General features: G+C 45.1%; 1 protein-coding gene across 4 annotated transcripts in view; it reads left to right on the forward strand.

Moving 5' to 3' along the window:
* LOC137151901 (OX-2 membrane glycoprotein-like) overlaps nucleotides 1-17384 on the forward strand; it is a 41561-nt gene extending 24177 nt beyond the window's left edge. For all 4 annotated transcript variants that reach the window (XM_067546402.1, XM_067546403.1, XM_067546400.1 and 1 more), the window contains 4 exons: nucleotides 1069-1404; nucleotides 13154-13459; nucleotides 15026-15162; nucleotides 16971-17384. In XM_067546402.1, coding sequence (XP_067402503.1) covers nucleotides 1069-1404; nucleotides 13154-13459; nucleotides 15026-15162; nucleotides 16971-17066 — 875 coding nt within the window. In that variant the 3' untranslated portion in view covers nucleotides 17067-17384. The remainder of the gene's footprint in view (nucleotides 1-1068; nucleotides 1405-13153; nucleotides 13460-15025; nucleotides 15163-16970) is intronic.
* Nucleotides 17385-18064: the final 680 nt, after the last annotated feature.

Below are 18064 nucleotides of genomic sequence, written 5' to 3' on the forward strand. Positions count from 1 at the left end.
ATTGAAACTTGCTTTCAGCTTACATTATGACAGAGATTTTGGTTCTGGAGTGTAAATGCATTCCTTCTGGTCAGAATGGGATCGTTTGTAATGATTGTCAGGCAGACTACTTGATTCTTGCCACACTGCCCTGTGTGAAGAAAATGTAGCCCCACTGTATTGTGGGACAACCTTCTACCTCTTCAAGAACACTATATATAGTTTCTCGTCCTGATTGTGAAGTAGCAGTTAATGAATAAAATGTTATTTTCAATGCTGTGGCTGTTGTTTCTGGCATCTTTCTTCACATGCTGGCGATGTCGCATATTGAGGTAAACCAAACCAACCAAGTACTGCTAAAGTTGGCTCTGAAAAGATCATTGTTGAGTGAATGATTGGAAATCTCTCTCTCAATTGTCATTTCAACATGCTTCTATTAATTTAAAGAGGGGGGCAATAATTTTTCCATGGAGAACTTTACTCCCATGATTCTCTGACCTAGACAGACAGGTTTTCATGGGCATGTCCTCTTCTAGCTGACTATCACTACTGGTTCTCAGAACATTTTATTCTGCGAGCCATGAGGAAGGGCTCCGTAGGTGGCTAGTGGTCCAAAAACAAGTTAAATTGAAGCATTCATTCTAAACATCAGTCTGACTTGACTTTGCTTTTCGGGTCTCTGATAGATTTGTATGTAGAGTATGTCAAGCTGTGTGTTAAGAGGGTTTACAGCTTTATTAAATCAGTTTCAACTGGACAGATGTCCATAGGGTCCAGAAATAATTAGTATAGTGGAGCTGTTGATTAGCTTGAGGGAGAGTGTTCTGGGAGTCCTTAGGGTACAGATCAAGCAGAAAAACGTCCTTATCACAAAGACTGTAATTGCTATTGTTCTTGTGATCTGAACTGGTTTTCTTGCTGGATTGGGCTGGGGTGAGGTTTAATGTCCTAGGTCTGAAGGCAAAGCATCCTAAGAATTCTCCTTCAGAGGTTGCAGACTTCAGGATTGTTGCCTTGGTAAATCATGGAATGTGTGTGTCATGGGTGGATGAAAGGGAATCTCACAATTAAGTGTTTGTCCTCCCACAGGCTCACTGCAGATAGCTCACAAGAAGATCCAGTTGTCCAAGGTGGGCGAAAATGTTACTTTCCACTGCCAGCTGGTCACGGATCATGATGTGCTGCAAGTCACATGGCAGAAGGAAAGTGGAGAGATCAAGGGCAACATAGCAACCTACAGCAAGATTAACGGCCACAAAATCCTGGGTAACTATGGCAGCCGTGTGAACTTCACCCGGAGTGAGCTGAAAGACTCTGCCATTACTGTTCACGCAGTCACCCTGCAGGATGAAGGTTGTTACAAATGTATCTTTAACACGTTTCCCATGGGATCCATCCCCGGCAGGACATGCCTCAAGGTCTACGGTAAGACATCATCATCACAAAGGGGGGCATTGATCTTTCAGAAACTTCAACCATTCCCTGGTTTGTGATTGCCTCTAGTGGCAGCGCTGGCTAATATATAATGGCTCTCACCCACTTTTCCCCTCCATCCTTCCTCGTTGGTTTTTCTTCTGATAGGGAAGCAGTGGTGAGCAGAGTTGTTTGAATAATGGATTTTTCGATTCACTGGCAATTTAAAAAAAAACAAAACAAAATCCAAAACACTAAGCCATTTGGGTCAAACCAATTTTTTTATTTTTTTGTTTTAGGCAAATTGTAAAGTAAAAACCAAGAGGATCAAACAAAATGTTCAGGTTTGACAAAATTTAAACCTTTTTGCTTAGATTTTGACCATTTTAAAATGTTTTTGATTGCTTTTACTAAAACAAAAGGAAATTTTGAAATAATTTGAAGGGAAAAATCAAAATGTTTTGTATAGAAAAAGTCAAAACAAAACATTCAGGTTTTTTAGCAGTGGGTGTTTTTGTTTTTTACTGAATCAGTTAAGGAAAACTGACATAAATTTTCAAAACATTTTGGTGTTGTAAATCTGCATTTTTTTTGCTGGAAAAAAGTTGGAGCAGAAAAATTGTGCCCAGCTCTAGTGGTAATTTTCTTCCTTGTCACTCATCCATAGGTGTCTGGATCAGGAAATAGCCATTTGTTGCTACAGGATACCATTTAGGAAAGTTAATTGTGCACTAATATCTTCTCTATTTATCCTGTACATTCAAGAATGGAGACCCCAGCCCATCCAAGTCTTTTACTCTTACCATTCAAACCAGGGGAGATTTTCTCCAAAGGCCATGTCTATACGTACAGCACTGCAATGGCGCAGCTGTACCGATACGGCTATGTCACTGCAACAAGTCTGGTACAGATGCTCCATTGCTGGCCCGTAAAACCATCTCCACGAGCGGCAGAAGCTGTGCACATAAGCTCTTATGTCTCTCGGGGGCAGGGGGAGCGGGTGGAATATTCACACCCTGAGCAACATAAGTTTTTCCAACATGGGCTGTAGTGCAGACATAACCAAAGTCTCTAAAGCACTCAACCCTATCTTCTATGTTGCTATGACTCTGCCCTTTTGCAAACTTCTCCTTTTTAAAAGTATTTACTTTCTGTTAATCCACGTGTTATCAGGAGTATTTGTTTCTGTGGTTTAAGTTAAATTGTATACCGTCAAACCTCACCGGTGTGCACTTCTGTAATTGACCAGCATTAGTGTTTTGGAATTTCTGTGAGTTGTCTGATGGTTTTGTTCTACCTTTGAACAGAAACTTACTAGCTGAATGTTGTTGTTTGGCCTCATGTTAGTGAGAGGTCTTTGTTTTTAACAGATATACTACTGCTTTTGCATACAGTGAAGTGTTACCATAAATAAACTAAACAATACTGGTGGGAATTGCCATGTGGAAATACACTAATAAGTATCCCATGGTAGCTGGTAGCAGATGATTTAGAAGAAAGTATAAAATCCATATATGGAACAATTACATAATAATATGTGGTTGGGTTAGGAGAAACCTCCCCACAAGCAGTTACTGGTTGGTTTGTGAAGCATGAGAGTTGATATCCCTTTTAAATCATAATCTTATTCTTATGTAACTTTTATATTGGCAAATGAGCAGCGATCTCTTAATTATATGGGTGCCAAATGCTAATTATATTTTGGGGATAATCATATGCCTCATCCTTACTGGAATAGCACAGGTTTCCTTTCCCCACACTAAATAAAAGCTAAAGTGTTGGTTTGGAGAACTCAGAGGATACATTCCGAGACACAGAGTCTGAGGTCACACTGAAGTACAGGAAAGGAGAATTTTGCTCCCACGTGAGTGATGGCTCTAATGATGGAGATACGGTGGTGGGTGGAACTGCTGAGTCAGATCCCACATCCATTATGGTGGCTCTTTTGTTCTCTAGTGAATGGATTGAATTCTGTGAAGTTTACTGCATGTGGGTCTTTCAGATGAAACCTTAAAAGCTCTGGTCCTGACTGATCTATGTGGGTATCATGAGCCCAAAGCATTCTTTGACAAGAGCAGGGATTTGTCCTGATACCTGCTGCCAAAATTCTTTTGTTTCTCACACTCCCGTATGTCAACCTTATAGTCTCCTTCATTTGCTACAGAGAGCTGCATTTCTGTGAAGCTTTTTGTACCCAGTAGTTTATAAGGTACTGAAGGATCCTGCAGGGTGAGATGACATCTAATTATAAAACAGTGGCAGTAGGGAGTGTGTTATCCTGTTTGCTGGGACTTCACCTTTATTTGTTCAAGAGTAAATATTGTCGTACATAAGTCCACTTGTCCACCCCATGAAGGCAGAGAGACAGTATTAAAAAAGATTGCAAAAGTCTGAGAAGTCTAGTTATGTATCTTGGGCCGCTGAACTAGGGCTGGCAAATTCCGGCTATTGTCCAGACAGTATACAAGGACACATATTAATTCCAGATAGGAACAGGCCAGGGAATGGTTTGTTTTATATGTTGATTTTCTAGGTGCTGGAATAGGACTGTATGACACATCTTTGTCCGCAATGTCAGTCATTGGTGGATCGTACGCACAAGAATCTAATCACTGTTTAATACATAAGGCAAACTTACCTTTCTGAAATATAAATTAAGATTTAGCTCTTAGGATGTGTTCTGGAATCCATCCAAGATATTTTTCCCCTTGTTTCACATCCAGTGCTATCCTCAAATAAAAAAATATTTTGCACTCTGGCCAAATTCAATGGACTTTGATTACAAATCATTTAATCTGCACTGTGTGTGTGTGTGTCTAGCACAGGCACCGCATTTTGCATAATTCATGTGTCCCAATCTGAAAACTACTTAAAGTCCTGATTTATGCATTTATTTCCATTGCCATTAATTGGGGGTTAATTTGCTTAAAAAGAAAAAAAAGTATTCCTGCTCTCTGGGGATATGATATGAGAATACATCCAAAGGCTTTCCAAAAACCTCAGTCATTCACAGCAAGGCTCAAATCAATTTATGGAGACCACAGCTTGAACTGAAGTTGTGTTAATTTACTTGATCTGGAGCGGTCATTGGGGACAACAAGGAAGTTTACATTCTAGTGATTGCCAGGTAGTTTGACCTCTGTATTTCATCTGCGGGTTATTTCTGATGCTGGCACCGTAACTACTCTCTACCTTTTTAAGGGAAGTGAAGTCAAATGAGGTGGTGTTTACCATACATATAGCCATCTATTCCAGGAAGCCTGGATATGGGAGAATGGATAGGTTTGCAGATGGGAATTTCAAAGCTGCCTTGCTAAAACAGGAGGGAGAAACCGTGTGAAAATGGCAGTGTGTAGGAAACATTTCCTTGGTGTAATAAAAAACACATTGGAGGAGATGGTTGACCGTTTTTAAATTCTCTCCTTCAGGAGTAAAGATCTACAAAATGTTGCTCCAGAAGAAGTTGATGGGGCCTGGCTAGTTGAGGGAGAATCAAGGTTGGCCAGTTTTACAGAATCCTTTAGGAATTTGTTCACCTATCTAAGTTTATAAATAACTTACACATAAAGGGCACTGGTCATCTGAATATCTGAAATCATCATGGATAAGTACTATCCTTATTTCAAAGATGGGGAAAGTGAGGCACAGAGAAATTAAGTTACTTGCCATACAGTGAGTCAGTGGCAGAGGGACTCCCAGTTCCTGTCTACAACTATTAGATACAATTGTAACCCCCTAAAATAAGACCCAGTCCTGCACTCATTTGAAGCCAACTGCAAAACTTCCACTGACTTCAGTGGGATCAGGGTCAAGCCCTTTGAGTAGAACTTATTCTTTATGTCTGAATGCCCTTTTTATTGTTTAATAACAGACCAAAAAAATTAAACGTAACCAAAGTTGTCAAATGTTAACAAAAATGAACAAAATGTTCTTCAACCTCTGTATACTGGAGTTGGAGAGCTAATTAGGCAGAGAAATGGTGAGATCAGTGATATAGGTCTTGTATGGTTTTCATTCTTTGTTCTAATATGGGTAAGCAGAGGGTGGTCTACTCGGAATTGGAAGGGAATAGGATTTGGGACTATAGTTCTCTTCCACGCTGCCATTGACTTGTATGTCTACGCAGGGGAAAAGTACCTACGGCAGCGGGTCTCAAAGCCTGCCTCTACAGACTCAGGCTCACACTATGGCACTAAAATTAGCCGTGTAGACTTTCAGCTAAGGCTGGACCTTGGGCTCTGAGGCCCTTTCTCTTCCTGGGGCTTCAGAGCTTGCACCCCAGCCTGAGCCGTCATGTCTAATAGACGGCTATTTTTAGTGAGTCGTAGGAGTCTGAGTCTGTAGACTGAAACCTTGAAACTTGCTGCCACTTGTTTTTCCCCTGTGAATTTAGGCAAGCTCCATCACCTTTGTGCCTCAGTGACTGCTCTGTGAGCCAAAGACAGTCACACCTACCTGATTTAGTGAAATGATTTGAAATGAGAGGTACCATGGAAGTGCAGTGTATTAATATACATTCTTGTAAATGATTCTTTACTGACGGTCCATTAAAGCCCTCCCAGTGGAACATTGCAGGAAACATTTGCCCATGTGATCTGTGTAGGTTTTGCGTCACTTTTTCTGAATGTTACAATCCAGTATTTGAAGCTGATAGAGAGAGTGGAGTAGTCAAAAACTTATTTTTGTGTACCCGGTGAATAAAAGAAGAAGTTCAAAGGGTTATTTGTGAATCGAAACAGAAGGCTCTTGAGAGGCTGACTTCCTCCCTCAATTTCCAAACTTTCGTGGGAGACTTTGAGAAGTTCCACCTGAAATCCCCATTGGCTCTAACACTGCAGTTTTAAGAACTATTGTAATTTATCAGCACTATCAGTTGGGTAATGTGACAGTCTCTCTTTTGATCAGTGATGCAGGGAAGTGAGAAGCTGCTGCTGAAGCTTCATGAGCAGGCACAACCACAGTAAACAAATTAAGTAAGACTTAGAAAAGCTACTCCTGCCATAGAACCTAATGTACCTGAAATTCATTGTAGGGATAGAGACATAAGATAAAAATATAAGATCAACTTTGTGTTTTCCCTTCTAAAATGTCTTTCTCCAAGTCTGAGTAGGACTGATTGTAGCCTCTCCATTATTAAGGTTGCCACATCATGTCCTAATTTTGCCCTTCTACCACTATGTCTTGAAAAATTCACACAACCTTCTCAGGTGCGTATTGAATGGTACAGGCATCAGCAGAAGCCAATATAAACTTGGCCAATCTCACACTTTCCTTCAGTGTAATAAGTTAGTTTCTTGTCTGTTCCATAAATATGAATAATATCATCATTGACCCATGGAAGAGGAAACAATGATTTATAAGATGTGCATAAACCTGGGAATTTCCAAAATCAAAAATGTTGGTTTAAAAATTGGTGCAGTGGCTAAATGCTGACAATGCAGTTATCGATCACCTGACTCACAAGCACAGCACTTAAAAGTTAGGCAACAAATAGTTAATCACAGCATAGAAGTTGCATTACCCACATAATAAACTTTATTCTTCTTACCGTGTATAAAGAAATGGCTATTTCATCACAGCAGAACTCGTAGCTCTGACTCAATTTAAATTAGAGGTTCTGCTGCAGTTGCATTATACTGTGGTTAAGATTTTCAAAAATAGGTGCCAAAATTTGAACTCCTAGTCCCGTGTTTAATCCTGCAGTGATGCACAATTAATGTGAGTGGTAAGACTGAACTTCATGGGACTGTTCACGTGAGTGAGGTTACATGTCTGCGTAAGGCTTGGTAGGATGCGGGGGAATCTGAATAAGTGAATTGGTTTTTGCAAGTGCTGAGCACCCTGTTGAAGTTAATGAGAACTGCTGAATGCTCACTCAGGCTACAGCTACACTGATGGCAGCAAAGTCGCCACCGTCAGATCGATTTCTCTGGATCGACTGAGCGGTCAGTGAAGACCTGCTCAGTCAATCCAGAAATCGACGTACTAAGACCACCTTCACAAGTGGCGTAGCGCTGCGTCGACGGGACTGCGGTTCCTGTCAGAGCACTGCAGTGAAGACGCCACGCAGAGGGGAAGTACAGCAGTCGACGGGAGTTACGCAAGTTTTTTGTGTAGCTTGCATAACTCCCGTCGACTGCCGCCGAATCTTGGAGGTAAGTGTAGACAGGGTCTCAGTTACTTAGGTTTCTAAATCCATATATAGACACCTAACTCCAGGAACCCAGTTTTGTAAATCTGGTTCTTAGTAATAATCTGAATGCATAGATGCCATGTAAAAAAAACAAACAAAAGTATATGTGCCCATTGATGACATGCACTGATCAGTGGCAGATACATGACCACATAAATAGGCGATAAATGTTATTGTACATTGATTGGAAGCTGTCATTGTTTGGAGAAGCTTGCATTACTTCTGCCTCTACTGTACACATTTCTTGGATCAACAGAGGACTTCAGTTGCTGGGCTGAGAGCCCCAGAATACTTCCTATCGCAGTAATTCCCCTTAAAAAACCATTAAGCAGAAAAGAAATAGAAATCTGGCTGAGTGGAGCTGATCACTAATTTTAGAGCTACATGTGATTTCTTACTTCCCACATACAGCACCTGCTGCTCTTTAGAACTCTTGTTGAAATCTGATAATGACTTTATAGGGACTTCATCTAGGATACCAACATTTCTACCCTCCCCTCCTCTCAACCGGTTGCTTTCTTTTATGATGAATGTGGGAATTTTGCTAATAATGTTATTATTTCTATGTCATGTGCTTCAGTTTCATCTATGCTTTGCATGCTATGCAGTTAAAAGTGGCTTTTTGAGGCAGAGCAGGAGACACGAGATGTTGGATCACCTAATTGTCTGGGGTGGTATGAATGGATCATTAAAGGATAGGTTGAAACCAGTCCATATCAGTTGAGGATCCAGGGAGAGTGGTAACCTCAGTGGCTGGGACATTCACACCTAGCAGCCAACAGCCAAGAGGAAGGAGATTTCCCCCAGTTCTCTGCAGAGAAGCAGAGCAAATGCCCAGGCTGGAGAACAAAGGGAAAAGGTATTAGGTGGCTGTGTTAAGAGCTGGCCTTTGGACTGTAGAGAGATCAGCTCTCCCCTGTAAGACTCACAGAGACTGAGGCCATGTCTACACTGCCAAGTGAAGTCGACTTAACTTTAAGTCGACTTTCAGCAGCTGATTTTTAGAAGTCGCAGCAGCATGTATACACTACGCTGTTTGCGCAGGTCTCCTGCGTTTACACTGAGCACTCTTAATTCGAATTGCAAAGCAGTGCAATGTGGGTAGCTATCCCACAGTGCAACTAGCTGCAGTGGCTGTTGGGATGAGTGTCATCGTCCCATGATGCAATGCTGCTTTCCCCTCCCTTAAGCTCCCCCCCCCCCCCAACAAACAGGAGAAGTATTTTCGCGCCGTTTTTGTACTCCTCGTGATCGCCATTGCTGCAGAGACATGGAGCCAGCTCAACTCTGCACTATTATTGTGAGCGTTACAAATACATCGCAGCTTATGGAGTATTTTCGAAGTAGAGCAAGAAGCCGAAGCTCACACAACAGCGATGCCACCGAGGCTGCCCTGCTACAAGCCATCGAGCAGAACAATTCCCGGTTGCTGCAGGCTGTAACATTTCATCTGCAGTGTGTGGAGCGTTGGTTCTGGTGTAGGGAAACAAGCACAGACTGGTGGGACCGCATCGTTATGCAGCTGTGGGATGATGACCAGTGGCTGCAAAACTTTCGTATGCGAAAGGCAACTTTCCTCGAACTGTGCTCGGAGCTGGCCCCATCCCTGAGGCGCGTGAACACTCGCTTGAGATAAGCTATGATGGTGGAGAAGAGAGTCGCCATCGTTCTGTGGAAGCTGGCAACCCCAGACTGTTACTGCTTAGTTGGGAATCAATTCAGAGTCGATAAATCTACAGTGGGCACCGCCGTGATTCAAGTATGCAGAGCCCTCAAGAGACTTCTGCTACCAAGGATAGTGACTTTGGGAAATGTGCAGGATATAGTGGAGGGGTTTGCCACGATGGACTTCCCAAACTGCGGGGGGCCATTGATGGGACACACAACCGTGTCTTAGCACCTGCCCACCTAGCAACCGAGTACATAAACCGCAAGGGGTACTTTTCCATGGTCCTGCAGGGGCTTGTGGATCACAGGGGTCATTTCACTGACATCTGTGTGGGGTGGTCTGGGATGGTGCATGACACGCCTGCATTTTGTAATTCAGGGCTGTTCTCTAATATGCAGGCGGGCACTTTTTTCCCCAGACCAAAAAATTCAAATTGGGGGTGTGAAAATGCCCATAGTGATCCTGGGGGATCCTGCTTACCCCTTTCTCCCTTAGCTAATGAAGCCATACACCAGGCACCTTGACAGTGACAAGGTGTGTTTTAATAAGAGGTTAAGCAGTTGCAGAATGGTTGTAGAATGTACCTTTGGGCGTTGAAAGGGTAGATGGAGGAGTCTCCTCACTAGGCTGGACATGAGTGAAAAGAACCTCCCTTCAGTGATATCTGCGTGCTGTGTTCTTCATAATGTGCGTGAAGCAAAGGGTGAGAGGTTCCCCCAGGGTTGGGCTGTGGAGGCAGAAAGACTGGCCACCAATTATGAGCAGCCAGATGTCAGGACTACGCTAAGAGCTAACCGTGGAGCGCTTTGCATTAGGGAAGCTTTGAAAACCAGGTTCTGCAATGAGATGCGGGACTGATTTCTGTTCCTGTATGTTGTTTGCCTTTGGTGAACCCCCCCACCCCCAATCGATATCTGTATCCTCCAAATCCCTCCAGAAGATATGATTTAATAAAGAAATGTGTTGAAATGATGCAACCTTTTATTTATGAACATTCAAGTCATGGGGGAAGGGAGGGAGTGTTCATTCACTGTCTCAAGGGGTAGGTTGGTAGCTTGCTGGCCAGTTGTCAGTGTGTCCACCTCTGCTTTCTGCTCGGCGAGCATGTACTGCAGCCTGGCCAATCTCCTCCGAGACCTCTTGGGGGAGGGGAAGGCGGAGGACAGCAAAGCCCTTGGTTGAGGAGCATTATGAAAGGGCTGCAGCATGACTTTGTCCTTCCTCTGCTTCTCCTGAAGCTCCACAAGCCGCCGGAGCATATCTGCCTGGTTGTGCATGATTTGCAGCATCTCCTGCGTGGTACTGCAATCATGCTCCTGCATTTCTCTGCGATTCTCCCTGTCCATGTCCATATTCTGGGACAAAGTCAACCGCCATGCTCTGAGCTTGGTCTCTGCGACCGCTGAGGCATTCGTGAGCTCGCAAAACATGTCATCTCTTGGTTTCTTTTTTTTCCTCTTTCTAATCTGCAATAGTCCTTCTGCAGCATTTCTTGAGGGTGGAGCCAAGGCCGAGGTATCTACAGAATGAAAAAAATTCACAAGGTAGCCATTGTTAGCAGAGCAAAGAAAATGATACAACTGCTACAATGTAGACAATAATCCCCTACTACAATGCAGACAATAATCGCCATGCAGAGCACAGGGCAGACACAGAGCCTCATTCCATTGCTGACGCCCCAGAAGGGTCTGCTTGCTATGCCCTTACAGAGAGGATCTGAGGACAGCGGGGGTGGGGGTGGGGAGTCTCTGCTTAAAACAAAGATTTGCTGGACGCAGCGGGGTACTAGCAGTGTTCCAGCATGATGCAGGCTCCCTTGATTGCAGTGAAGTATCCTACCGTGGAGGGAGGAACAAGGCAGCCCTCCCCTGAAAACTTTTGCGAAGGATAACAGAAAGTTTCCGTGAGATATCAACTGATGACAAACGTAGCATTTCTCATCACATAAATAAACTGTTCCCTGGGTAACCCCCCAGTACAGTCACCAAAATGCCTGAAATACCCTTCATGCCTCCTCCTCCTCCCCTCCCCACCCCTCCAATGTAAAAGGACAGAACTGCCAAGAAGAGAAAAACTTCACCAGATGTGCCTTCCCTGGGATCATTAGTGTTGTCCTGTGTGCTGCTGGACTGCTCGGGGGTCAGGAATATGTCCTGACTTTCAGGGAGAATGGACAGGACGCTCTCCTGCACCCTGCTCTCCTCAGCCTCCTCCTCCTCTTTGTCCATGGAGTTCTCCTCACTGTCCATGGACTGTGACCTAGCGGAGGTATCGATGCTGCGGGGTGGCACTGTGGTGGGATCGCCACCGAGAATTGCATGCAGCTCCTCGTAGAAGTGGTATGTTTTGGGTGAGGAGCCAGAATGGCTGTTAGCTTCCCTGGCTTTCTGATATGACTGCCGCAGCTCTTTGATCTTCATGCAGCACTGCTGAGCGTCCCTCTTGTGTCCCTTCTCCAGCATGCCCTGGGATATCTTCCCATAAATGTCCAGATTCCTTTTGCTGGCTCTGAGCTGAGCCAGAACGGACTCCTCACCCCACAGCCCGATGAGAGCTAAGACCTCTGCTCGACTCCATGCTGGAGCATGTTTGGGCTTTGCAGTAGCCATGCGGAGAACAGTGACAAAGCTCTCTCCACGCTGGCAGCACGGGAAATGAAAATTCAGATTTTCCCGGGCCTTGAGGGGAGGGGACACTTACTGGTAGCGTGACCACTGAGCAGCATAGCACGACTGTCCAGAGCGGTCAAAATGGGGCATTGTGGGATACCTCCCAGAGACCAATAAATTCAATTTACATGAAGTTGTGTCTACACTGACACTAAATTGAATTAACAAATTCGATTTAGGTGCTACGCCACTTGCAGAGGTGGTCTTAAGTCGATTTTTGAGGCGACTTAATTCGAATTAACAGTGGTGCCAGTGTACGTAGGTTGACGTAAAAGTGACTTTACGTCAACCTACGTCACCAGTGTAGACCAGGCCTGAGAGAGGGAGACAGAACCAAGCTGGCTTCTACAGCAGACTGGCTGGGTAGGGGCCTGACACTGGCCAGTCTGAACTCTGTCTTGGCCGTTGCATCACTATATTAACCTAAGGACTTGGTAAAGCTGTGTTGTAGTTGGCTAGCAAACCCTAGTCTCTCTTTTGGAAAGGCTGCCTGGGATCACTGCAAATACATCCCAGAAGAGGGCAAAAAGTGTCTGAACAGTAGTCTACCTCAATTGGACTTGTTGAGTGAAACAGGAGTGCTGGAACCCAGAGGCTCAGGCTATTCCTACACTAGAAACAATACAGTGGCACAGCTGGAGTGGGGCAGCTGTGCTGCTGTAGTGTAAACATTTAATAAAGCGGCAGAAGGGGTTCCTCCATCTTTGTAGTCAATCCCCCTCTCCAAAAGGTGGTAACTAGGTCCCCTAGTGCTGTCTACACTAGGGCTTAGGTTGGTTTAAATGTGTATCTTGGAGGTGTGAATTTTTCACACCCCAGAGCAACGTAGTTAGATTGCTCTAACTTCCTTGTGTGGACGAGCCCTCAGTCTTGAGACCGCATGGGATGCCCTTACGGAAGCGTGGGATCCCCTAGGAGTCTGGCGCACTGAAGGAGTTCCTTCAAGGGGCTGTTTAAAAGCTAGAGCGCAGTGCAGACCCTGTGCACCCATGACAGCTCCATTTTGGGATCATTGTCCCACGTGATGAAAGCCTGTGTGTCACACGCTGGGCCCTGGCAGGTTTAGATGATAATCTGGACTGGGCAGTAATACCGAATGCCGGGCTTGGTCTTTTCAGTCAACAGCAGACACAGGCATCAAGTTCCTCTTTGGCCAAGCATGCTCGCTAAGCTACTCAAGTGACAGAGCTGCAGGTGTTAATAACGGGCTTTCCTTCTTGTGCTTAACAGCAATATCAGAGCCCAGACTGGAAGCGAAGCTGGTGTCCAGTCCAGATAACGGAGAGCAAAAGGTGCTGGAAATAAGCTGCTCAGTAACAGGGAAACCAGCTCCAGTGATCAGCTGGAACATCTCCCATCACCTTCCACAGGAGCCAGGACGCTATCTCGTCAGCCACTCGGACCAGACTGTGACTGTTATCAGCAATTTCACTTATGTCCCCTCCAGGATTCACTGGGAGAGCCCAGTGGGCTGTGTGATCCAACATCCACTTCTAAACGTGACACTGACTCTACCCAACGAGGCCTTGATACAGGGTGAGTGTGAGCTTGGTGTGGGGGGGAGAAGAAGAAAGCGGTGTCCTCTGCTACGGGAGGGAGAAGAGGAGAAAGGGCTTCTGAGGCAGTTCAAAGGAGGGATGCTGGGGCAGAGGAAAGGGCAAGGCTTCTGGCAGAGCTGGCAGAGACTGATGGAACTTTTGGTGCAGGAGGGAGAGAGGAAAAGGATCTTTGGGGCAGCTGAGAGAGGGGACAAGGTACGTCTGGTACACGTGGGAGAGAGAGAGAGAAGAGTGACTGATGGTGATCCTCACCTAACACCAGGCCTCAGACATAAAATGGCCCCCACACAAACTGTTGTGTCTATAAACAGTGCATGACATCCTTGTGACGTTCCCCCTCCCTGCAATCTGGACTGGTGTGCGTAGCTGTGTCACCCCAATTCCTCACTCCTAGGCTCCAACTTACCCGCTTTGCTGTGTGAATCACCCACTCCTGGGTCATCCCACGCCCAGCCTCCTGCGAGTAATCGGTCCCTGACCTAGTGAAGAAGCGCTTCTGGCCACTCGTGGGATTGACCGCCACAAACACCCCACAGTCCCAGGTGCAACCCCAGGAACAGCCATCTTGCAAGATTCAGTGCTGTACACTGCACCCTGCAAGCTCATTTACATTTGTCCGTCAATTTATCTCACTCTCAATCCACATGCACTGTTTTAGAGAAAACAAACAAGTTTATTGACTACAGCAAGATTTTAAGTAAATCCAAGTCAGATTAATATAAATGAGAAGGTTAAATTGAGTCAAGGAGTTGATCACAATTAACTGAAAGATAACCTTCGTTTAGGAGCCAAGTTAATATTTCAGTCTCTTTACAGTCTATGACGTTAGCTTACCACACAGGCCAGTTGCGATGCATCTTGCAACCAGGCTCCCCTCCCTGTGGGTAGGTTCTCAGTCTTTGATGTTGCTTGGGAGATTAGATTCCAGGGAACAGCCCCGACAGAAAGATGCCTCTTTCTTTTAACGAGTTTCCTTGACACCCCTTGGGGTCAGGTGATCGTCCACGTCTGGCAATGGGTGTGATTTTTCCCGCTTGAGTCAAAGGTGCTCAGGCCGGTCCATTGTTCCTGTATGCATGCCTCTGCTGGGTGTGGAACCACAGCTTTGTGTTGGTCTGAATCTATCCAAGCCATGTGAGGCACACATTTGGGGGTATGACACAGCAGCGTTTCATATCTGTACGTATGTAGGACAGTGCAGGAAACATGCTACCACAACAATAACGTTCAGTAAGCCATGAGCATTCCAAAAGCACCGTACATGACATACTTTGCATGAGACAATACACAGTTACACTATCAGGGTGAACATGAATGCTACACAAATCACACTGTAAGGGTGTACATGGGGTACAGCATGTCACAATCCTGACCAAAGGAAGTTTGTTTGGAGATATGCCCTGCATATGGCCTCTCCCTTCTTTGTCAGACCCCTGCAGCTGTAGCCTTCCCTTTTCCTTTTTTCCCTTGGAGAATGGTGGAGTGTCTGACAGATATTTATTCTGTGGCAGCCCATGTTAAAGGCTTGTTTATTTCCCCACAGGCCAGTCCTCAACAGTCGGAGCTGTAACAATCTACGTATTGGTTTCTTTTGTTCTCTTGGGGCTCTTGTGCTTCTGCTTCTGCCAGTGCTGGAAGCGACAACACCAAATGGATAGAAACAAAGCTGATCTCTGTTGGGTGAGTCTTCCCAAAATACCCTACTAGGGAGCTTGTCTGTGCTAGTAAATATGTAAATTATGGCTGCAACACTCTGGACCCAGAGTTTCAACACTGGGTTTTTCAATAGTTGTGAAAATTTCCTCTGTTTTGTGATTCCTGTTTAATCTTGTTTGAGAATATGATTATGCTGTTGTAACACACGTCAAACTCAGATTTTGTTCTTCAAAGGCACAGGATTCTTCTGATCCTGATAGTACAAACACCTGTAATGCAGATCAGAGATAGATTCAGGGTCCATATGAAACGGGGCTTAAATTAACATGTCTCAAAAAAGAAATAGAACATTAAATAGGCTAACAGTAAGCCACGTGGCTTAAGCCTTTCTTCTTCTTTATAGTTCTCTATGTAAATGGCTTGGCCTAACATAGAGTAAAACAACAAACTGAAGCTGGGTTTCTGTAACCACATATTCCTAATAGTCTGATTCATTTTATATGCCGGCGATACATGTTTTAGAATGCTTGAAAGCATAAATATAAAGCGCACACCTGTAATGCAGAGTAGAAGGAGACTCACAGATCTGTTATGAAACAGGGCTCAGACTAAAATATATATCCCTGTTCTCTAGCCAGGATAGCGTGTCTAGAAATTATCCCCTCTATTGGTGTGTGTGTGTGTGTGTGTGTGTGTAGAGCGCAGCTGGGTCGGGGGAGAGAGGTCCAAAAATTCAACCATTATGCAAATTTCACTATCAATTTAAGATCATAGCACTCCCTTTTGTGCATACCTTACACTGCTACTTAGCTCTTGCCTATTATCTTTCATTTTAATATTTAAGCTTTTTAAAAAGGAGGATGAATAACTCCATTTCCAGGTAGGGAAACTGAGGCACAGAAAAACTGAAGTGACTTTCCAGAAACTATCCAGATCTGATTCTGTCCGTATCCACTGTCTATGACTACGTTGACGGATGCAAGCCTCAGTAGTGTTTTAAGAAACAGAAATTAAAATGGTTGAGTCTGACTTACAGTACGGTCCTTAAACAGTTTTCAATACAAGACCAGGGAAAATACTTTCAGCGGCCACTCAAATTGATAGAGAAAGTAACACTGTGCAGAGAGAGAGGCTAAGATTGAAGATAGCTTGTGGAGGCTGTACTCAGTGGCATACCGTGGGTGCCCGGGGACCAAGCCTGTGTTTGTGCTCCCTCTACCAGGCCTCACCTGTCCCCCCACGCAGGGCAGGAGGGGTTCCTGGCTCCAACCAGACAGCACTGCCCCGGGGGGAGGCGGGCTGTACCTTCAGAGGGGGAGACACACCGCTTACCTGCTCCTGCGTGGGGGACTTTCTGGTGCTCATTGCAGTGGTGGAGCCCAGCTCTGGCCGGGCTCCACCGTCCCCCCCCCTTGCATGCCCTCCTCTCCCACTCCATCCTGGCACCAGCTTGGGCAGGGTGGCCTCACCCCCTGGCCAGGGGATAGCCGGGGGGAGCTCCTCCCGGTCAGCCACAGCTCCCTGCCCCCTACCCCACCTGCCCCTGGCCTCTGTCCAACCCACCCCTCAGAGCCTCCTGTGCTCCCCACCCCCTGCGCATTCTGAAGGGCCAGCCTGGCCCCCTCTGTCTTCCCCCCTCAGTATGCCACTGGTTGTACTGCTGTCATCATTGGAGTCTCATTGGTGGGGGCCTTGTGGGAGAAACTTGTCCTATATGTTGGTACACACAGATGCAATCCATCAGTATATACAAACAGTCAGCCTTGAACCTTACTCCAGCACTAAAACTATTCACATTTTTTTAAAAAAGCAATGTGTTTCTCTTCTGCCAGGTTCTTCCCATATGCATCAAGGACATGAAGTGTGGACCATGCACAAAAAAAGGCCCGGACATTCCTCCTCCCTCTACAGCCCCCTTGGTCAGATGAATGCCTGTTGTGTGCGATCCTGGTGTTGGGAGAATTTTGTCTAAATGAAATGAAAACAGTGCTGGGTTTGTGTGTGTGAAACTGATGTCTAGCTGTATTTGTAACATCTCCTCAGACTTCCGCGTGAATCACATTACATGCAACTTGCCATGTTTTATACAAAGAAAAATACTCCAAAATAACTTTTTTAAAATGTCTATTTATCTTGGAATAAATGAGCCGATGAGTTTACTTGTATATAGAATGCAGTAGGTATTTATCTAAGACTATTACATTATAGTTGTGTGGATCTGCACAATAAAACGCAAGTTTTCTATTTTTTGACATCTTTGTATTCTTTTTGCATATTAGGTTTCTTATGCCACAAGCCCCAAGACTGTTTCTTTGGGGCGTGTGGACTGTGCTGGATTTTATGTTGCCGGTCTTGAATTATCTGAAAAAGGCAATAGATAAAGCATGAATTAACTTTGCAGGGGGTGCTCCTTTGAGAGGTGCTGCAAATACAGTGATTGGGAAATAACACGGAGAGGAGCCAGCAAAGCAGCAGCCGTTAATGAGCACTAGAATAAGCTTCTGCAAGACCCAGGGACTTGAACTCATCACTAAAAGTCCTTGGAGTTAAACCCAGAAGCTGCAGCAGGGCTAGTTGCCATGCTGAGGGACAGGAGCTGGGAGCAGGCCTTAAACCATGAACCATCAGTCACAGGAAGTCGGTTAACTGGTACCAACAGGATCTCGGCTGGCCTTTTCTTAGAAAGAGATAATGTAAGAGGAATGGGGAACTTTGTTTTCTCTTCCCCTCAGCCCTTCTCCATTCCCTGCAGCTAACTTCCCTTCTTCCCCCAGTGCCCTATTCTGATCAGGTGGTTTTGCCACGTGCCACGGTTCCCCTACATTACAGTTACAGGGAGGAGTTTGGAGCAGGGTGCTGGGGGTAGCAGACAAAGGGATCCGGTGTCCGGGAGAGGAGGCCATACACTTAGTGTCCACAATGGGGA

This window comes from Emydura macquarii, unplaced genomic scaffold (assembly GCF_026122565.2).
Source record: "Emydura macquarii macquarii isolate MOO-44397 ecotype Brisbane River unplaced genomic scaffold, CSIRO-AGI_Emac_v2 contig_1119, whole genome shotgun sequence".
NCBI classification, from domain to species: Eukaryota; Metazoa; Chordata; order Testudines; family Chelidae; genus Emydura; species Emydura macquarii.